The sequence below is a fragment of the Cuculus canorus genome, chromosome 17, assembly GCF_017976375.1.
Source record: "Cuculus canorus isolate bCucCan1 chromosome 17, bCucCan1.pri, whole genome shotgun sequence".
In the NCBI taxonomy this organism is placed as follows: Eukaryota; Metazoa; Chordata; class Aves; order Cuculiformes; family Cuculidae; genus Cuculus; species Cuculus canorus.
In genome coordinates, this window is record NC_071417.1 from 233,347 (window position 1) to 255,821 (window position 22,475).

General features: G+C 47.4%; 1 protein-coding gene across 1 annotated transcript; it reads right to left on the reverse strand.

Moving 5' to 3' along the window:
* Positions 1-5,607: 5,607 nt before the first annotated feature.
* CLDN5 (claudin 5) lies at positions 5,608-9,162 on the reverse strand. Its single transcript, XM_054082784.1, has one exon. The coding sequence runs from the start codon at positions 9,137-9,139 to the stop codon at positions 8,489-8,491; it is 651 nt and encodes a 216-aa protein (XP_053938759.1). The 5' UTR covers positions 9,140-9,162; the 3' UTR covers positions 5,608-8,488.
* Positions 9,163-22,475: the final 13,313 nt, after the last annotated feature.

The window sequence follows — 22,475 nt, forward strand, 5'->3', positions numbered from 1 at the left end:
GAACTCCTTACTAAAAATCTAGTTAGGCTCTTAAATAGGGCTTTAAACTAGATGTGAAGGGGGAGGGGGACGAGACCAGGCTAGTTGGGAGTAAGCCTGGAAGTGGGACTCCAGTAACTGAGAGATGGTGTGCTGGAGAGGACCGCCAGTACATCACCTCAGAGCAAGTGGGGGCAATTATACCTGGGGACAGTAAGGATGAAACTGGCACTGTGGAGTTAGTTATTCCAAGGACCAGTCAATCGGGAATGAGCTCTATTCCCTTTATGAGGGCTGAAGGTTTGCCAGCACAGCTGAAATGCATTTACACCAATGAACGCAGCATGGGCAATAAGAAGAAGGAGTTGGAAGCTGTTGTAGGGCAAGGTGACTACAATGTCATTGCCATCACAGAAACTTGGTGGGACGACTCGTACAACTGGAGTGCAACCATGGGGGGTATAAACTCTTCAGGCGGGACAGGAAGGGTAGGAGAGGAGGTGGTGTAGCCCTCTATGTTAGAGAGTGCTTTGATACCCTAGAGCTCAATTACGGTGAGGAAGGGACTGAGTGCCTGTGGGTTAAAATCAGAGGTGCCCACAAGAAGGCAGACATTGTGAAGGGAGTCTGTTACAGACCACTCAGCCAAGAAGAAGCAGCTGTTGGGGTCTTCTATAAACAGCTGGGGATAGTCTCTAGATCGCTACCTCTTGTCCTCGTGGGAGACTTCAATCTTCTGGCTATCTGCTGGAAGTACAATACAGCAGAAAGGAGGCAGTCAAGGAGGTTCCTGGAGTGTGTGGAAGACAACTTCCTCACACAACTGGTGAGTGAGCCGATGAGGGAGAGTGCCCTCCTGGACCTGCTGTTTGTGAAGAGAGAAGACCTTGGGGGGGATGTGACAGCTGGAGGATGCCTGGGACAATGCGATCATGAGATGATAGGGTTTTCAGTTCTAGGTTAGATGAAGAAGGGGATTAGCAAAACAGTCACATTAAACTTCCAGAAGGCAGACTTTGGATTGTTCAGAAGGCTAGTTAGCAAAGTCCCATGGGAGACAGTCCTTAATGGCAAGGGAGCCCACAAGTGCTGGGCGCTCTTCAAAAATGAAACCCTAGCAGCTCAGGAGCAAGCCATCCTCATGTTCCGGAAAAGGAGCCGGTGGGGGAAAAAAGCAGCTTGATTGACTAGGGAGACCTTGAGAGATATCAAAAAGAAGAGGAACATCTATGAGCTTTGGAAGAGGGGACAGGTGTCTTGGGTAGACTACAGGGAGGAAGTGAGATCGTGCAGGGAAAAAATCAGGAGGGCTAAGGCCCAACTAGAAATCAAACTGGCCAAGTCTGTGAAAGATAATAAAAAATCTTTCTACAAATACATTAACAAGAAAAGGAGGACTAGGGAGAACATTCAGTCCCTATTGGATGCAGAAGGAACAACAGTGACAAGGGATGAAGACAAGGCTGAGGTACTTAATGCCTTCTTTGCCTCAGTCTTTAATAGCAAGGAAAGTTGTTCCCCCTGTGTACAAACCCAGGAGTTAGAGGAGCAGAATGAGGCTCCCATGATCCAAGAGGAGGCAGTTAGAGACTTGCTTGCCCAGCTAGACACTCACAAGTCTATGGGGCCGGATGGGATCCACCCAAGAGTATGGAAGGAGCTGGCGGATGTCCTTCCCAAACCCCTTTCCATCATCTCCCAGAGGTCCTGGCTGACTGGGGAAGTTCCACTGGACTGGAGGCTGGCTGATGTTGTGCCCATCTACAAGAAGGGTTGCAGGGAGGATCCGGGGAACTACAGGCCGGTCAGTCTGACCTCAGTGCTGGGGAAAGTCATGGAACAGGTGATCTTGAGTGCTATCATGAAGCACATGCAAGAGAACCAGGTGATCAGGCCCAGTCAACACAGGTTCATGAAAGGCAGGTCTTGCCAAACTAACCTGATTGCCTTCTATGACAAAGTGACTCAACTACTGGATGGGGGAAAGGCTGTGGATGTAGTCTTCTTGGACTTCAGTAAAGCCTTTGACACAGTTTCTCACAGCATTCTGCTTCAGAAACTGTCAGCGTCTGGCCTGGACAGGCGCACACTCTCCTGGGTTGAAAACTGGTTGGATGGCCGGGCCCAGAGAGTGGTGATCAATGGAGTTAACTCCAGCTGGAGGCCAGTTACAAGTGGGATTCCTCAGGGCTCCGTACTGGGTCCAGCTCTGTTCAACGTCTTTATCAATGACCTGGATGAAGGCATTGAGTGCCCCCTTAGCAAGTTTGTGGATGACATTAAGCTGGGTGGAAGCGTGGATCTGCTGGAGAGTAGGGAGGTCCTGCAAAGGGATCTGAACAGGCTGGACTGCTAGGCTGAGACCAATGGCATGAGGTTTAACAAGACCAAATGCCGGGTCCTGCACTTGGGGCACAACAACCCTATGCAGTGCTACAGACTAGGAGAAGTCTGGCTAGAAATCTGCCAGATTTCTAGGACCTGGGGGTGTTGGTTGACAGCCGACTGAACATGAGCCAGCAGTGTGCCCAGGTGGCCAAGAAGGCCAATGGCATCTTGGCTTGTATCAAAAATGGCATGACCAGCAGGTCCAGGGAGGTTATTCTCCCTCTGTACTCGGCACTGGTGAGACCGCACCTTGAGTACTGTGTTCAGTTCTAGGCCCCTCACCACAAGAAGGATGTTGAGGCTCTGGAGCGTGTCCAGAGAAGAGCAACGAAGCTGGTGAGGGGGCTGGAGAACAAGTCTTACGAGGAGCGGCTGAGAGAGCTGGGGTTGTTTAGCCTGGAGAAGAGGAGGCTGAGGCGAGACCTTATTACTCTCTACAACTACCTCAAAGGAGGTTGTAGAGAGGAAGGAGCTGGCCTTTTCTCCCAAGTGACAGGGGACAGGACAAGGGGGAATGGCCTCAAGCTCCACCAGGGGAGGTTCAGGCTTGACATCAGGAAAAAATTTTTCATGGAATAGATCATTGGGCACTGGAACAGGCTGCCCAGGGAGGTGGTTGAGTCACCTTCCCTGGAGGTGTTTAAGGGATTCGTGGATGAGGTGCTGAGGGGCATGGTTTAAGGAGTGTTAGGAATGGTTGGATTCGATGACCCAGTGGGTCCCTTCCAACTTAGTGATTCTATGATTCTATGATTCTATGATTCTATGCCATTGCTCCCAAAACAAGAAGCTAAAGCCAGTAGTTCAGTAAATGCATCAGTTAGGTATATTTAGGCTGCTTAACATCCCAGCTCACTGATATACTCATTTTTCTAGAAAACTTTTAAACCAAACTCTTACTGATGGGAATTTTTACATTATAAGTGGTAAAGCTTGTGACAGGCTCCCCCATCAACCTCAGCTCATTTAAGTGGTACTGGTGAGAGTGACTATGGGATCTACCCATTCAGGGGTCTCTAAAATACAGCTGTACAACACAGCATTTATTTTACAGACTTGTAAAGGACTACATGAATCTCCCTGTGTATGTGTGTATGAATAAAGGGCAGAGAAGATGTTCATGTCTGTGCATTGAAGTAATCAAGGTCATGACATCTATAATTAGTTGAGACAATTCCTTTGGAATTTCTATGGGATAAGCTTGGCACACCCTCTGTATCAGGAGTATCCGGGGGTAATCAGCAACCCAAATAGTAGATGCCAGTGTTTGTGAGGCAAAGCTCTACTTTAGGGCAAAGTAAGAGTAGCCAGGGTGTAAGATGAGAGGGCTGACGCTAGCCCTGGGCAGATGCCTTCAACGTAATACACATGCTTCCACATTAGGTCTTGTTACTCACTGCCTTTCCATGCCAGATTTTGTTTTGAAGCACATGGTGAGCTTTGGAAGGAGGGAGAAGCTCGGTGTTGTAAACGATGCCACAAACAAAGCACACTGTTAAATGGATTCATAGCAGCATGTCTCTATCTGAGTCTAAGAAAAAGAAAAGTTGAAAGAAGCCTTGTGTATCCAAGCAGCAGAAAAGCCTTACTATTGCCATGGGAGATTATATTAGTGACACAGTGGTTGAAATGGTCCTTTTCTTGTAACCGAAGGTTGTGGTAAGAAGAAGAAGGGGTTTTCTAGAGAGACAGGCCCTTCCTGCAGAAAGTCAGCAAGGAACAATCTAGAACAGTTATGCACACACACAGAGACATGCTCAAAGGTCTGACCAAAGTAAGAACACTAGAACTCAGTTACTTCCAACATACAAATGTGAGGCCCCCTTGAGGCTCTGCTTTTGGAATTATTTATCCTACCACCGTCAGTCTACAGGTAAAACAAATGCAGTATTTGGCCTGAAAAGAAAATTCACCTGCTCTCTCCTGATTAATCTAATACAGCAGAAATATTTGCTGTGTCTTACCAGGCAGGCTTACAAAAGCAAATCCTCAAACACATGTACTTAATTAATGATTTTCTTTAGTATACAAAAAAAAAAAAAGGATGTAGTATCATCTGATGCTGAATATTGCATTAATATGGCACTTGTATGTGGCACATAGCTTCTGGCAGGCAGGATTCTCAGCATTACAGACATATGGCTCAGTCTCAGTTTGAGGAAAATAGGTATAAGAGACAATTTACCTGCATTTATGGTTTCAAAGATGGCCAGAGAAAAAGAACAAATTCCATGTATAATGCTCAATCAGGGAATAGATTTATAAATAAAAACCTGGAGTTCAACTGTTTTCTCACTCCAAGAGTAAAATGTTTCCGTATGTTCCAAAGAGCAGATGCCAAACAAACATCTTTGTGCAGGAAAAGGAAATATATCCTTAAACATCCTGTAGCAAACGTGACTGATTGAGCTTCCTTTTCCTTCTGTCCAGTGCACTTCCCCTCTTTGCACAGACAGGCTCTAACCAGATTTGCAGGGTATGAACCACAGGTTACTTTCAAATTCATAACTATGAAATGGTTCATTTAGCAGGAAAAAGGCCAAGCCGGCAGACACCCTGTTTCCAGCTCAGCATGTGCATAGCAGTAGGAGGGTGGCAAGTAGCTTTTGTTAATCTCAACCGAGCTGGCAAGAATGCAGCAAAATGAAGTCTTTGAAGATGTTTTTTCTTCATTTTTAAAGCAACAGTTTGTTCAGAAAAGCTTGAAAATCTTTCAAAAAAGACCCCACATCTCTCAAATATTGAAAGACCTCCCCAGCACTCCAGGAACTTGGGCAGATTTCCCCACTAGCAATTAGCCTCTATAGTTTCCTTTAACAGCCATTTCTTTCACAGGTTCTGCTCAGCTGCATCTGTGAAAATGTTTTTCCCCAGTTTGAATGCACTTTTTAAAAATCTGGGTGGCAGAAAGGATTAGGGTATCAGGTCAGGTATCAAGGCCGATCCAAGCTGCAGTGGGATTTTTTCCTTTTAATTTTAACATGAAGGAATTGAAAGCCTCATGCTCAGAGCTCTTCTCAAAATAGTTGGGGCTCACAGTCCACTTCCTAATGTGCTCACAGCACAAGACCAACCACTGCTACTTGCTCTTTTGTCTGGGGCTGCAGCGGAGAGATGATCCGCACAGAGGGAAGCACCCGTTTTCCAGAGGGGACTGAGCTCTCCCCTTTGGGCAAATTCCACCTTCTTGAGCCCAAACTGTCCAGTGCTTTTCACACAAAACAGTAGCCCTTCTCAGGGATTCATTTAGATGGTTTTATTTTTATATGAAACCATAAATACAAAACAAAAATAGTAAACAAATGCTGTAAGTTCCTCTTTTCATTGGGATGAGGTTCAGGCCTGATCCTGAGCGCTTTCGAGTCCTGGAGTTCAGGATTAGGTCTTTGCTCTTGGAAAACAAACCCTTGCGAAAAACAACCTAGACTTTTACCCTGAAGTCAGTGAAATCAGTAACAGCGTTCCCATGGGTTATTTTTCAAAGCGCAGCAACAAGTAATACTGAAGGATGAGACTAAATATAAGACCATTTTTAACAACAAGCCCCGCTTCCTGCCAGCGTTGTTGGGCACTGACCTGGGTGAAACCTTAGATGAGCAGGGAGTTCTGGTTCTGGCAGGACAAGACCATATCTACCAGCACACGCATAGTGCTGGCTTCTTCCAAGAGGTCTGGTTGCGTCAGTGTTTCAGATTTTCATTTTAAGTGGATCCAGCCCTGCTGTGACACAAAGCTACATATCAAGAAGTTTGGCTTGTTAAACAAATTTCCCTTCTAAGGTGTGGGTTTCCCTCCTTCTCACCAAGGCACGCGTTTCAGTTTGCTTTTAAATGCTATCAACTACTGCCCAGAAAGATTCAGCCTCCTGGTCAGAGCCCAGATCCTGCACCACTGCTGAAGTCTCTACAGTAAGGACATCCACAGGTGTGCCTGTCCATAGGATTGTTTTGTGTTTTGTCACTCTTTAATTTGAGAGAAAAGGAGATTTAGGCTAATATCTATTGACTTGTTTGCTAGAACAAGAGGGCTGAGTGTGGATGCAGTGTGTCCATGGGCTGGGTGACAAATACAGTTGGACGTTAAAATTAAAAATAAAAATAAAGTAACCATGAAACAAAGAAAAGCACCAAACCAGGTAACAAGCCAACTTTGGTAGATTTCTTGCAAAATATATGCATTTAAATACATTTACAGTTTACAAGGTTACACTGTTAAAAAAAAAGTTGCAATGATGAAATACAAAATATTGTCATTCTTGTACCAAAAACTACATATCACATCTTAACAACAATATTATAACTTTTATTTAAATGTATAAGATCTGCACCTCTTGATAGAACAAACTGATTTTAGACATATTGCTCTGCTTTTGTATTGTTTGACGGGCTCAGACCCTGCAACGTATGTGTTTAAAAAAATGAAAGTAGTTATCTTCAAAAGGGTAAATCGTGTGCTCAATATTCAGCATCAATATTTGCAGGGGCAAGGCTTTAGTCTCTCATTGAAGTCTGCAAATGCACTGATACCACTGGGGTTTTACATTTGCTAAGCAAAGCATGAACACAGTCGATGTCGAGCTGTCACAAACCCACAGCTATTGTTAGTTCATAAGTCTCAGTGTAATCAGAAACTGTTAGGAGTTAAATGCTCAGGCTGGGTGTGCACCGTATTGCTGGGTGTTGTGAGGGACCCAAGAGATTGCAGCATTGGGCTCTGAGGGATACAAACACCATGCTTCTTCACTAACTCTTGGCCGAAATCTCCTTACAGGTGCTGCCATAGTGTGTAGCAGAATTCTGCGCTGATTTAGAAGTACAAGTAATCCGTATTGAAGAGTATCACACAACCCATAGCCCCTCCTTTAAAGATGTTTGTCCCTGCAGTATAAAAGGGAAAGGTGTATGCTAGCATTGCAGGCTGTGAGGAAGTTCAGCAGGTGTTGAGGGCAGAAAATGAGTTAGGTTGCCCAGGGCATCTTCCTTCCAGTCTGCACAATGTGACCAGGGCACTATGAAGGAGACAAGAACTGTGAGCGCCACAACTTCACAACTCCTGACTTGCCTGTGCAAAGTCTCAGTCAAGATATTTGGGAAAATTCTTCCAGCAATTACTTTGTCTGATTTGTTAAATGAAGGAAAGCACGCATTAACATAAGTTATGGTGGGAGCCAATCAAGTGCATGTCCGACAGAACATACAATTCACACCTGGCAGCAAGCGAGGCCCAGCAAGAAGGCCATGAAAGCCATCCATATCCCAACCACCAGAATCCAGGGCAATTTTTATGTTCCCAGTCTACTGTAGTGCAGATGAGAGGATGCAGAGGGATGCCCTGCTGGAGCCAGGACACAACAGAGATCTTCCAGGTCTCTGAATCCAGTTCTCCAATAGTGCTGGCACCGAGTTCATATTCAAGTAAAAAGAGAACAGAAGCTGATGAAGAAGGGATGAGAAATCTTAAGGGGGCAGCCTAACGTAATATGCTTTGTATTCCACTAAAGGACAACAACTATCCAAAACCTCTTTCAAAACACTTCAACCCACACACTCCTTAGAGGAACTGAAACAACTGGAGAAAATCAAATAACCTTCCCCAAACAGAAATTTGCCTGCAGGATTAAGGATCAAGTTAGTGTCAGGGTTTAGACAAGAAGCTCTACTTTAGTTTGCCCAAAGAGAAGAACAAGCCCCCTGACCAGTGGAAGTCCAGCAGGCTCAGCTAAGATGCAGGACCTCGGGAGAGACAATGGAGAAGGGACGCTGCTCCTCAGTGACAGCACACACCGGCTGCCTGGTCCCAGCAGCCTGGCGGTGCCCTGGGAGGCACCGTCAGCAGGAGCCGGGGCAGAGTACTCACAGCTCTCATGGTAACGGTGCTGCGGCAGGGGCCAGGCAGGTGGCAGTGGTGGAGACCAGACAGGGCATCCCAGCAGCTGCAGCTCGCCCAGGCCGCTCAGAGTCCCCCACCACCCCGGGCCCGGAAGAGCGTTCAGTAACTGGGGCCACTTCTTCCCAGGCTGTTCAGAAGGGTCTCTAGACAGAAGAGCACTGGTGCTCACAGGGAGGCTCCTGGTGAAGCTGGCAGCTGCCCGTCTGTGCCGCCAGGGAGCCAGCCTGCCCACTCAGACATAGTTCTTCTTGTCATACTCGCTGTTGGACGCGGGCCGCCGTGGCGCTGAGTACTTGACAGGGAAGGAGGTCTCGTCGTGCTGGGAGCAGGAGCAGCAGCAGATGAGGCAGCCCCCAAAGAGCAGCAGGGCCGTGGCTGCCCAGCCGATGTAGAGCGCGGCCCCCATCTCCCGCTTCTTGGACGACGGCACCGTTGGGTTGTAGAAGTCACTGATGACGATGTTGGCAAACCAACAGAGTGGGATGAGGACCAGGACTCCGCAGAGGATGTAGATGGCCCCTCCGGCGATGACGATGCGGGACTTCATCTTGCTGGGGCGGATGCAGTTGGTGCACTGTGCGCCCACCACGGTCACCATCAACGCCACCAGCCCCAGCAGCGCCACGATGACGGTGAGCGCCCGTCCCGCCTGCACCTCGGCCGGCAGCGCCAGGATGGAGTCGTACACCTTGCACTGCATCTGCCCCGTGCTCTGCACCACGCAGTTCATCCACAGCCCTTCCCAGATGGTCTGCGCCACCACGATGTTCACGTCGATGAAGGCTGACACCTGCCACATGGGCAGCCCGCAGGCCAGGATCACCCCCACCCAGCCCAGGATGCCCAGCCCCAGCCCCAGGATCTCCACCGCCGCCGAGCTCATCTTCCCCGCCGTCCCAGCCCGGCTGCCCAGCCAACTCGCCGCTCGGCCCGCCGCGCTCTGCTATTTGAGGAGCCCCCGGGAGCCCTCCCACCGCCCGCCCCCGCGCCTGGCCCGGCCCCTCCGGCGGGAGGGGGGAACCCCATGGGTACGGAGGGGCGTCCCTGTGCTCCGGGAGCGGCTGCTGGGCAAGCGGGGCGCCGAAGGAATCTGCTCCCGGACTGCGGCCGCTCACGCTTTGCCCTTTTAGTGCCGTTAATAGGGGTTTCCTATTTCTGATCGAGTTTGTGGCTGGGCGTTGAGAGAGGTCCCGATGATCAGAGCTTAACGTATCGTTTCCCAAAAGAGAGCACGCTGACATCCATCTCTGGCACACTGAGACGGCAAAGTGTACACAGGCACCACCGAACGCTTTAGGACTGAACACGGAACGGCTTTGACTACAGGATCTGCACATTGTGTCTGTCAGTACCAATAGTCAGATTCTTAGTTCAGTCCAGGAAGAATAACCACTGTTAGCTTACACCAGACATCAAACTCCTGTTTGTTTTGGTATTGGAGCCAAGAGCAAGGCATTCTATGCAAATATGTTCCCACAAAGACCTCAAACTTCGCTTTGCTGTTTTAATTGCTCAAGAACATTTTAAATCTTTATGGTGTGTCAGTGGGTCAAGTGCCCGGATCCAAAAGACTGGGTTTGCAAGAGGTTTCGGGCCATATAGATATTGTAATTGCTACAGTCTCTTCGTGGGCTGCTGGCCTCTGGGATTGTTCTTGCACAGTAGCCTTGGTTCAGCCCTGCGGCCAGCGGCAGCTCAGAGCCCCGGGCTGGCAGAGGCAGTCAGTGGTGGTGGTGTGATTGCTGCTGCTATCACAGCTGAAGCAGAAAGGGAGCAGGCCTCCCCTCTGCTGCCTCACTGTGCTTACAGGGAGCTGTGGGCCAGTGGCTTGCCACAGGGTGTCCAGAAAAAGGCTTGTTCTGATTCAACCTGGGATTAGTTTTGTTTGTCTTAAATAAATGTAGGTGTTTTAGATAATATGGAAAGTTATGTTCCTGCTGACCTTTGAACTGGTTTGGCTTGGTTTCAATTAGTCCAGGGTGTCCCCTCAGTGAAGAGGGGATTGCAGAACTGAAAAGTACACATTTCCTGCCTCAATGTAAGCAGTTTGTTGTAGAGTAGTTTACAGCATGTAGTGTGTCCTGCAGAGATTTGTGATGGGAATATTAAGATTGATATGAATGCAACATGAATGGAAAAGTCCCTGTGTGAAGCAGCAACAATGATGAGTAGAGGTTAAAGGAATCACCCACATCTACAGCTGTGAACATGACGGATAGGTTCGTGCTGAGCGACACTTTGCTTGCATCCTGGTGACTCTTCTGCAGAGGACCCAAGCACTGGCAACAGGAGGATGGCAATGAGGTCACAGCACACTGGATGTGGCCTTTCACTTCTTCTTTTTCCAACCAAAAGACAAACATTGGCCACAAGGCACCCAAAAAAGAAACAAGAACGTCAGCAGCTTGTGGACCATCACGATGTGGACATGCCAACAAGACGGCTGCAGCCTCCCATCAATTATCTCTGCCTGAGGAGCTGTAAACATTTCTAGCATGGAAAATGTCTTCCTAACAGAGGCTGCCTGTAAAACAGAGTTAAGAAGAGTTATCTCCTCTTCCAGTTGTATATGAAATACATACAGTTTACTTCAATTAATCAAAACTGCAAATTCCAGTGTGCGAGTCCAGGAGGAATGTGTGACTGGAGCTGTGCAGTCTGTCAAACCAGGGCTGCTTACCATCACGCAGAAAAGTCCCTGGTGTCAGAGAGAGGAGAATGTGCGAAAGAACCAGCCGTAGAGACAGAACTGTCTCAGGGGTGAACAGGAAGGAACCCAGAACACAGGCTGAAACTGCATAACATCTGTATTTATGATGATAGTAATGATTATATAGAAAACAGGACAGAAGAACAATCAAAAAAGGGGGGAGAAATGCCAGTTATCTTAGCCTGTAAGCACAGGAAAGCCCCACCCTTGCCACTTGCCTGGGAGCACGGAACTCCGAATTTCCTCCGATAACTGGCCTCTGTGTGCTGTTGTGCCGGCCGACAGACATTCATGGCGCAGCTGCCCAGGGCTTCGGGCTGAGAAGAGAGCCCAGTGCATGGCTTGAGTTATATCTGCAGCCCATACCCCACCTTCTCTTGTACCTGTTACCGGTACTGATTCCTACAAATCACTTAATCCAAGACAATTATTTCTCAGGGGAGATCATGCTTAGTAAACACAGGGCAAACAAGCCTTTCTGTTTAGAGGCATTGCCATTCCTGGTATTTCACCTTAGTCTATTTGTTTCTTTTTCTTAGCCCAGATATTAGCTTTTATCCTGGCTACTGGCAACAGACTCAGCTTTTAATGACTCTGTTCTCTGATGCTGAAAGTCTGTTGCACAGACAACCCTTCATGAACCATTGGTTTAAGGTGCTCGCTGCTCTGCTGGCACTGGGGACTTGACAGATGCAGCTGCCTGAGGGCCTCAGCAGCTTCAGCACCTTGTGATGGTGTTAATGTCACAATACTGGGAATTAATTTAAACTCTGAGAAATTAAATTATTCTAATTTCTTAAAAGGAAACATGAACCAGCATGATGTTTTTCTTGGGATGTTAAGTAAAAAAATCATTACTTAATAGATTAAATCCTTGCTGGTAAAGTCTGGAACCTTTCAATTCAAAGGCATGATGTTATTGCAGCAAAGCAACTCATTAACGACTGACCACTAATGTGATTACATCTATTACTGCCCAGATACATATTTATTTAATTATTCTAAAGAGGATATGCAGGGGGGCTTTGCAGCCTGTGAAAAAGGGCGGAAGTGGTATTCAAGCTGAGAACAATTGCACAGAAGCCATACCATAGCAAGAGAGGCTTTGGGATTAGAGGTGATTGTGTTTTCACTCTTTTCCTGACATAATCAGGACAAATACCAGGCACAGAGTTACCGGGAGGGCTGCTAAGGGGTCTCCAGGCTCCTACCAGCATTGCTCATCCTGGTGTATGCACCTCGTGCCATGGTGCAGAACTACTGTGCCCAGCCCTCCAGCCATTCTAGGGCTTTGCTCAGCCCCATAGTACCTGCCCAGCAATGTTTAGATTGATTTGCCTTTTGGGACCTGAAACTAGTCTGCAGAGCAAGCTCAGTTTAACTTGAGTGTCCCTTACCTATGTGCTCCTTCTCATCCCTAACATGTTAAGTATATGGAAGACAGAGGGGAGAATGGTAGCAAGCTTATGTACAAACCCAGTGTTGTTTGTGTGAATAAGACAGAATATGAGCCAAAAGATGAATGAAGAGCCTGGTGATCAGACAAAAGCAAAGGTGAAGAATCAGGAATCCTATTAGAGGTAGATTTTGTGCCATATGTTGTCTTCTAATTAGTGCTGAAATACAGGCAAGGAGATTTACAGATACAGAGGTGTTAGTTAGGGGCTGTTCTTTATTTAGAAAGAACATTTACAAAGATGCATTATACTGGCATTCTCTTTGCCAAGAGAAGAGATGTAATTGGAGCTTGAGTGCACACACCACCTTCACTGAAAGACAGGCCTCCATGAAGTTCTTGAATGTCAGCAGTGCCACTGTGTCTTCAGACCAGCATGACACACTGGAAGATTGGCACGCAGGAATGAGCCTGTGTCAAATGAGCAGGTTATTACAAAATACAAGTGCACAATTTCACCATAGAATTTAACTGAAGATCATTTCTTTTGAAATAAGCTGAAATGGTTCACATGGAATGATCAATTCCACTTTTGCTTAACATTTGAACCAAGAGAAGCAATGAATGATTTAAAAGCAGCACCAGGGTTTTGCAAGAGGGACCAGCAATACTCTGTGACTCATGCTAACGATGTGGGATCTGACACCTTTTTTAGTACAAGGGTTGCTACCGCCCTTTAGGACTGAGAAACGGATGCGCATGCCACTGTTCCCCCTCAGAGGTGACGTGACAAGACTCATGTAGAAGAAAGGAAGGAAACATATGCAGTTGGAAAAACAGTGAAAGAGGCTACCAATCTGCTTTAGTCTTCATATATTTGCTTCTGTGTATCCCTTCCCAAAGATGCCCTAGCCCTGTATCAGTCCCTGCTCTTTACCTGTACCCTCTGCCTGGGCTTTTTTTTGCGACCTGCCTGCCAGTCACATAATCCCACATAATGAGAAAATCAGTTGTGCTAAACCATCATTGGAACTGAGTTTCACACCTCCCTGCTTGAATTCCTCTGCACTCAAACCTCTGGATCAGCGTTTGAATCTTCCTCTTTGTTGGAATTGATCTTCATATCCTTATGTTTTCCTGAAGCACTCTCCTGATAGGAACATTCCCAGTTACCACTGCCGGACCAGCTGGGCTGCGCTGGTGAGCTGGGCTGCGCTGGTGAGCTGGGCTGCACTGGTGAGCTTCAGCACCTCATGCTCTGGATTTGGCTTTATGAGGGTACTGTGGTGTCACTGGACAGCCCTAATCCTGTGTTAACGGCATTTTGGGACAGTTAATGTGGTGAACAATGGCCCTTTCCCGTCTGTGGTTGAGCACCTAAACAGCCTGATAGTCCCACACCCCTGGAGATTGCACTGAATGTGTGCTTAGGCCATATCACTTCAAATACTTCTCTTTAATGTGATGGGCTGGTCTTGAGAATGTATTAAAGCTTGCACAGGCAAGGGAAATGCTATAGGAAATATACATTGTGTCATGCCTAAGGGTCCATTCTGTCTCATTTCCTATCAGAAGAACTGTAGTTTAATTTTTCCCTCTTCCAAAGTTTGCCTCCTTCCATGGATTGTGGTGTACCAGGATCCTGGTAGATGTCTTTTCCGTGTAATTGTTGGGAAATCACATCAGATGTCATTTTGTAAAGAACAGCATCAGCAAGGACAAATGCCATTGTTTTAAATATACATTGCAGATGTTGAAAGTGATTAATAAAGACATGGCCATGAAGTGACTGAAAACTGTTCAGGGCTAGCGATGGGAAATGGATCCTACTGCCCTCACATCCCAGGAAAGTTGCATTCCTGAGAATATGTGAGAATATGAGAATATGTGAGAGATTTGGGACACCTCCTCTGACTGTAAGAGTGACTAATCCTCAGCAGTGCTGTCTCTATTCTTAATGAGATAAGTCTGAGGCAAGGCTGTCTTTGGGAATAATAGTCATCTGTTTTGTCAATCCTGATTCTCTTCTTAAAAGTTCGGCTGGTTTCCAGTCAGGGGAAGGATGGCTCTTAATAGTGAAAAGATGAAAATACCTCTTATTACAGAGAAACTCTTTGGGTTCTTCTTATTGCTTCTTCACTGCCATTATTATCAAATTGAAAAGGTGGGCGTGTGTATGCTTGTAAATGCAAAAGAAACACTTCTGTTCCTCTGAGAGTGCTATAATTCACACACAAACCTCATCTCCTGAAGTCCGTTGCTAAAAATGCATTCTTTTTTTATGGCAGCAGGGGAAAATACTTATCTGTCGCAGATTTTCTTATGGATTACTAAATAACAAAATAGCTTGTGTCAATAAATCCTGGTGTATCCTCAGATACTGACTTCCTGTTCATCCCCTGGCAGAGCTCAGCTCTGAGTTGTGCACTTTGGAAGGGCTTGCGGTGAGACTGGCTTTCAGTGGACCTGAAATCTCTGACTCCCAATGCCGCGAGTCTGCAAACCACAGAAGACTGAGATGTTAGTGTGATTTGCCCTATTAGAGATTCCATAGATAAAGCACTACACAGAGAGGTATTTTGATCAAATCACCAGTTTAGCAAATAATAACTGAGATTGGCAAGTTTACCCTTAAATTTCTGTCTATTGCCACACCCAAATAATAAAAATAAGCTGAGGAAATATCTAAGTGACGGTATCTGACCTTCTACCTATTTTTCTGGTAAACCTTTAAAAAAGGATGTCACCCAGAGCTTGCAGCTCTGCAGTATTCATTTCTGAAAGGTTTGGTCCTGGAGCCATGGACTCTAATTTAGCAGAGTGTACACAAATATTCTGAATCAAACACAAACTTAAAACCGAAGGAAATCACAGAATCACAGAATCACAAGGTTGGAAAGGACCCATTGGATCATCGAGTCCAACCATTCCTAACACTCCCTAAACCATGTCCCTAAGCACTTCATCCACCCGTTCCTTAAACACCTCCAGGGAAGGCGACTCGACCACCTCCCTGGGCAGCCTGTTCCAGTGCCCAATGACTCTTACTGTGAAGAATTTTTTTCTGATATCCAACCTGAACCTCCCCTGACAGAGCTTCAGGCCATTCCCTCTTGTCCTGTCCCCTGTCACTTGGGAGAAGAGGCCAGCTCCCTCCTCTCCACAACCTCCTTTCAGGTAGTTGTAGAGAGTAATAAGGTCTCCCCTCAGCCTCCTCTTCTCCAGGCTAAACAACCCCAGCTCTCTCAGCCGCTCCTCGTAAGACTTGTTCTCCAGCCCCCTCACCAGCTTTGTTGCTCTTCTCTGGACACGCTCCAGAGCCTCAACATCCTTCTTGTGGTGAGGGGTCCAGAACTGAACACAGTATTCAAGGTGCGGTCTCACCAGTGCTGAGTACAGAGGGAGAATAACCTCCCTGGACCTGCTGGTGACCCCATTTCTGATACAAGCCAAGATGCCATTGGCCTTCTTGGCCACCTGGGCACACTGCTGGCTCATGTTCAGTCGGCTGTCAACCAGCACCCCCAGGTCCTTCTCTTCCGTGCAGCTCTCCAGCCATTCTTCCCCCAGTCTGTAGCGCTGCATAGGGTTGTTGTGCCCCAAGTGCAGGACCCGGCATTTGGCCTTGTTAAACCTCATCCCATTGGTCTCGGCCCAGCAGTCCAGCCTGTTCAGATCCCTTTGCAGAGCCTCCATACCCTCCAGCAGATCGACACTTCCTCCCAGCTTAGTGTCATCTGCAAACTTGCTGAGGGTGCACTCAATGCCTTCATCCAGGTCATTGATAAAGACGTTGAACAGAGCTGGACCCAGTACTGAGCCCTGAGGAACTCCACTTGTGACTGGCCTCCAGCTGGAGTTAACTCCATTGACCACCACTCTCTGGGCCCGGCCATCCAACCAGTTTTCAACCCAGGAGAGTGTGCGCCTGTCCAGGCCAGAGGCTGACAGTTTCTGCAGCAGAATGCTGTGAGAAACCGTGTCAAAGGCTTTACTGAAGTCCAAGAAGACTACATCCACAGCCTTTCCCCCATCCAGTAGTCGAGTGATTTTGTCATAGAAGGTGATCAGGTTAGTTTGGCAAGATCTGCCTTTTGTAAACCCATGTTGACTGGGCCTGATCACCTGGTTCTCTTGCATGTGCTTCATGATAGCACTCAAGATTACCTGCTCCATGACTTTCCCTGGCACTGAGGTGAGACTGACAGGCCTGTAGTTCCCCGGATCCTCTCTGCAACCCTTCTTGTATATGGGCACAACATCAGCCAGCCTCCAGTCCAGTGGAACTTCCCCAGTCAGCCAGGACCTCTGGAAGATGATGGATAGGGGTTTGGAAAGGACATCCGCCAGCTCCTTCAATACTCTTGGGTGGATCCCATCTGGCCCCATAGACTTGTGGGCGTCTAGCTGGGCAAGCAAGTCTCTAACCGCCTCCTCTTGGATCACGGGAGCCTCAATCTGCCCCTCTAACTCTTGGATTTGTAAACAGAAGGAACAACTTTCTTTGCTATGAAAGACTGAGGCGAAGAAGGCATTAAGTACCTCAGCCTTGTCCTTATCCCCTGTCATTGTTATTCCTTCTGCATCCAATAGAGACTGGATATTCTCCCTCGTCCTCCTTTTCCTGTTAATGTACTTGTAGAAAGACTTTTTGTTATCTTTCACAGACTTAGCGAGTTTTATTTCTAGTTGGGCCTTGGCCCTCCTGATTTTTTCCCTGCACGATCTCGCTTCCTCCCTGTAGTCCACCCAAGATGCCTGTCCTTTCCTCCAAAGCACATAGAGCTTCTTCTTATTATTGACGCATCTTGAGATCTCCCTGCTCCACCAAGCTGGCTTTTCCCCCCGCCGGCTCCTTTTCCGGAACACAGGGATGGCCTGCTCTTGAGCTGCTAGGATTTCATTTTTCAAGAGCGCCCAGCACTTGTGGGCTCCCTTGCCCTGAAGGACTGTTTCCCACGGGACTTTGCTAACCAACCTTCTGAACAGGCCAAAGTCTGCCCTCTGGAAGTTTAACGTGGTAGTTTTGTTAGTCCCCTTCTTTATCCCACCTAGAACTGAAAACCCTATCATCTCATGATCGCTTAATCCCAGGCATCCTCCAACCGTCAAATCCCCAACAAGACCTTCTCTATTCACAAACAGCAGGTCTAGGAAGGCACCCTCCCTTGTTGGTTCGCTAACCAGTTGTGCAAGGAAGTTGTCTTCGATGCACTCCAGAAACCTCCTAGACTGTTTCCTTTCTGCTGTATTTTACTCCCAGCAGACATCCGGAAAGTTAAAGTCTCCCACAAGGACAAGAGGCAGAGATTTAGAGACTGTCCCCAGCTGTTTATAGAAGAGCTCATCAGCTGCTTCTTCTTGGCTGGGTGGTCTGTAACAGACTCCTATCACAAAGTCCCCCTTCCCGTGGGCTCCTCTGATTTTAACCCATAGGCACTCGATCACATCCTCACCGTAATCCAGTTTAAGAGTATCAAAGCACTCTTTAACATAGAGGGCTACCCCGCCTCCTTTCCTACCCTTCCTGTCCCGCCTGAAGAGTTTATATCCCAACATAGCTGTAGTCCAGTTATGTGAGTCATCCCACCACGTTTCTGTGATGGCAATGACATCATAGTCACCTTGCCCTACAACAGCTTCCAGCTCATCCTTCTTATTGCCCATGCTGCGTGCATTGGTGTAAATGCATTTCAGCTGGGCTGATGAACCTTCAGCCCTCGTAAAGGGAAGAGAGTTTATTCTCGATTGACTGGTCCTTGGAATAACTAATTCCACAGACCCAGTTTCATCCTTACTGTCCCCACTTGTACTCGCCCTCACTTGCCCTGTTGTGGTGTACTGGTGGTCCTCTCCAGCACACCATTTCTCAGCCGCCGGTTTCCCACTTCCAGGCTCATTCCCAACTAGCCTGGTCTCCTCCCCTTCCCCCTTCACATCTAGTTTAAAGCTCTATTTAAGAGCCTAACTAGATTTTTAGAGATAACTTTAGTCCCCCTTGGAGACAAGTATGACCCATCCCTAGTAAGAAAACCTGGGGGTGGGTGGGTCACCCCATGATCAAAGAAGCCAAAGCCTCTCTCCTCACACCAGGCTCGGAGCCAGGCATTAATCATCTGTATGTTCCTGACCTCCTGTTCCATATTCCTTAGTATTGGGATAGAGCTAAACACCACTTGTGCTCCAGAGCCCTCCATCATCTTCCCTAAAGCCCTGAAGTCTCTTTTGATGGCTTTCAGCTTTCTGCGCTGTAAGTCATCATTACCTATTTGAAGTACTAACAGGGGATAGTAATCCGTTTCCTTCACCAAGGAAGGGAGTTTTCTATTGATATCCCTCACTGATGCCCCCGGCAAGCAGCAGACCTCCCTGTGGAGCGGGTCCGGTCTGCAGATGGGACCCTCCATTCCTTTAAGAAGGGAATCCCCTAAGATGATCACTCTCCTCTTTTATTTTATTATTTTTTTATTATTTTTTATTTTTTATTATTTTTATTATTATTTTTTTTTTCCTTTTTCATTTTTTAAATGAAGAAGATTTATGCATATGCCTAATAATAAGTTGTTTAATCATGACTTGAATGGTTTTATCTCCAGGGAAGACTGAGAGAGTTCAGTTGCTCTCATCACACAACCATTACAGCAATCACACATAATTTTAAACTCAAATTCCAAATATCCAGCTACGTGAGGAACAGACTCAATTGAAAGAAAATCAAGTTAAAAAGGATCTCCTTACTGAAAAGAGACAGTTTTATTTTGCCTAAGCAGCACATCTTCTATTTTGTTTTAATTTAATAGAAATAAGGCCAAGGAACATGGTGGGGTTTTAGCTGTCAAAACTCAATTCAGTTTTCAGTTATGTGGTGGTATTAGTTTTATTGCAATCAGTATCATACGATTTTTGCTATTAGGGAGCGGAACAAAAGACACGTAATGTATATTGCTGAATGGATGAGGTATTTCTAACTTGCTAAGAGAAAGTTAAGATTTGAATTCAAGGAAGGGCTCTAATTGTGCTTAGAGAATATAAACCTAGATGTAGCAGAAACTTTTAGAAAAGGCTTTTGAGCTTCCAAGGGAAGAACGAAACAAAATTCTTTCAGAAATAATAATTATGGGAATGAGTGATTCATGGCCAGGCTGCCACTCACTGCATTACCATTTCTAGGCTGTTTAACCATTTAAGAGGAATGGTGCTTTTCAACACAGGGATTCTGTCGTTGGCACCTCTGCTAACACCAGTGTAAGACAGCAAATATGTAGCACCTCATCTGTGGCCACGCGTGCTCTGTGGGTTTCTGCAGTGCAGCATTTCTCAGTTACATGCACAAATTGTCCCAGTTCTGCTACTGGTGATTCTGCACCATTGTTTCATTGCAAGTCTCATAACAGGTTTCAAAAGCAACAGAAGTATATTTTCGCCAAGTGTGTAACACGCTGTAAGACTCATTGTCACAGGATGCTCTTTTATGCCAAAAGTTCAGATGGGTTCAAAAAGCAAGGAGAAAAATTCATGGAAGAGAAAACTGTCAAGATAAAACTTCTGGCTCAGGAAGCTGCTGAGCTCCAGATTGCCGGAAGCTGGGCAGATATATGGACGTGGTCCTGCTTTTATCTCTCACAGAGCATCTGCTGCTGGGCACAGTGGAGGCAGGGCACTGGCTAGAATTGACCTTTGCTCTTACCCACAGTGTCTTTCTGTATGTCGCTTTGTGGCATAATGGGACAGTTTTGGGAGGACTGTGGCTTCCCTGACCATTCCTTGTGACTGGTCAGCCGTCTGATTCACCCGTGACTTGCGGCAATGACTGGTATGCCTCAGTAAGGAGGCATTTGAGATTTCTGGAGAATGTTTCACCCATTGCACTAAATCCTCCCAAGGGAAAGGAGTGATAGTCATGGGAAAGCACTAACTCCCACTAGAATACAGTGGTGCAAACTGGAGTTTAGTATTATTCATGCTAATCTCTTCTGATTTCTACTAGTGCTAAATAGCTATCTCATAGAATCACAGAATGGTTTGGGTTAGAACGGACCTTAAAAATCATCCAGTTCCAACCTCCCTGCCGTGGACAGGCACACCTATTTGTAATGGCAGTTTATGTGTGTGAAACTGTGTGTGTCACAGTGTTCTAATGTAGTGAAAGAAAGAAAGAAAGAAAGAAAAACTGCCACGGTTGTTCCTTTGGCGATAGTACAGGCCACCTATGTGGATATCATGGAGTAATTTAAAATAAGACCTGTATTGCTTAAAGAAGGCTGAAATCGCATCTTTTAACTCCCCCAAGAAGGGAGTGTGTGACAGGACTTTGTTTTATAATATTACGCTTTGTCCTAGGGAACAGAACTCAGTTGAGCTTTTGTTGCCTTTATCTTGTTCTCACTCAGATCCCATCACTGCTTGGTTGATAACGGGAGCACAATGTGAGGTAGTGAATAATGCCAGCCAGCCTTGAGCGGTGCTTGGTTCACTTCCACATTTTCCTGTTATGAGCTGCAGCCCTGTTTGCCTAAAGGATAGAGGTTCAGGCACAACAAAAACGTGCTTCTTGGTGTTCAACACTGTGAGTCAAAGATTGGCTGCTGGATCGCACACACAGACTGCCCTCAGCCAAATGTTCCAATGGATTACTAGGAAATTTCCAGAACACAGTCCTTGCAGCTGGAAGGTTGGAAAAAGCCTTCCCTGAACTGCTGATGCTCTGTTTTAATCTTGTCAGGACTGCATGGAATGTTTGAGTTATGTAGCACTGTTTGACTGTGCGAAAGCGATCCAGTTCTGTAACCTGACTGCAGGTATCATTTGTGCTCTAGGTTTGTGCTTGCTGGAGCCTGACACCTCAGAGAACCAGCTGTGAGAATCCTGCTCACCACTTCAGCAACAGCATGGACCAAGGCAAAACAGCTCTCACTCAACCTGAGGGAATGTCGTGGGGAAAGACGAGATAGCAACAGTGTAGGTAAAATGAGCACATTGGGGGTTTGCACAGTGTTTGGGAGAGAAAATGGCTTTACGTGTGGGCAAGCTGCTGAAACCCAACCTGATTTGGATTCTACTCTGCATTACAGTCACACAGCACAAAGTCTCAGCTGGATTCCCCCCGGCTGCCTCGTCCACCGCACGGAAAGCTCTCCCACCGCCAGGAGCACTGCTAAAACTCACGGGCAGCGGGGCAGCCCGGGGGTTCAGCAGTGTCTGGGTGGGGAACAGGACTCCCCACTTCTGCGAAGAGGATGAGGGGGGCACACGGGCTCTGCCCCTCCCGAGGGCTTCACTGGGGCTCGGGGCTGGCGCAGTGGACAGGCCTGGCCAGTCCCAGCACCGTCCCCACCATGCGCCCCAGGGGCCTGGCCCTTCAGGGTGGCCGCAGGGTCGGAGATACTCGGTGGTTTGGAGCAGGCGGCAGGCAGTGGTTCATGGCTTTGCATCTCGAATATTGTGTTCAGTTCTGGGCCCCTCACCACAAGAAGGATGTTGAGGCTCTGGAGTGTGTCCAGAGAAGACCAACAAAGCTGGTGAGGGGGCTGGAGAACAAGTCTTACAAGGAGCGGCTGAGAGAGCTGGGGTTGTTTAGCCTGGAGGAGTCTGAGGGGAGACCTTATTGCTCTCTACAACTACCTGAACGGAGGTTGTAGAGAGGAAGAAGCTGGCCTCTTCTCCCAAGTGACAGGGGACAGGACAAGAGGGAATGGCCTGAAGCTCCGTCAGGGGAGGTTCAGGCTGGATATCAGGAAAAAATTTTCACAGAAAGGGTCATCGGGCACTGGCAGAGGCTGCCCAGGGAGGGGGGTGAGTCACCATCCCTGGAGGTATTTAAAAAGCGGGTAGATGAGGTGCTCAGGGACACGGTTTAGTGGCAGACAGGAATGGTTGGACTCAATGATCCAAGAGGTCATTTCCAACCTGGTAAGTCTATGATTCTATAGCTCGGGGCACACAGGCCGCCATGGCAACGCGCCGCCGCTGCGCCGGACCCCGGCGGCGGGGACGCTCTATCCCTCTCACTCGTCCCAGAGCCGCGACCCGTCCCTATGCTGGGAAGCGGCCCGGACCATAGAGTCGCGGCGCCGCGGGAGGCGGAGAGGCGCCCCGCCCCTATGCTGGGAAGCG

Excerpts from the sequence above, each read along its gene's own strand:
- CLDN5 (XM_054082784.1), bottom strand. The coding sequence starts at position 9,139 with ATGAGCTCGGCGGCGGTGGAGATCCTGGGGCTGGGGCTGGGCATCCTG.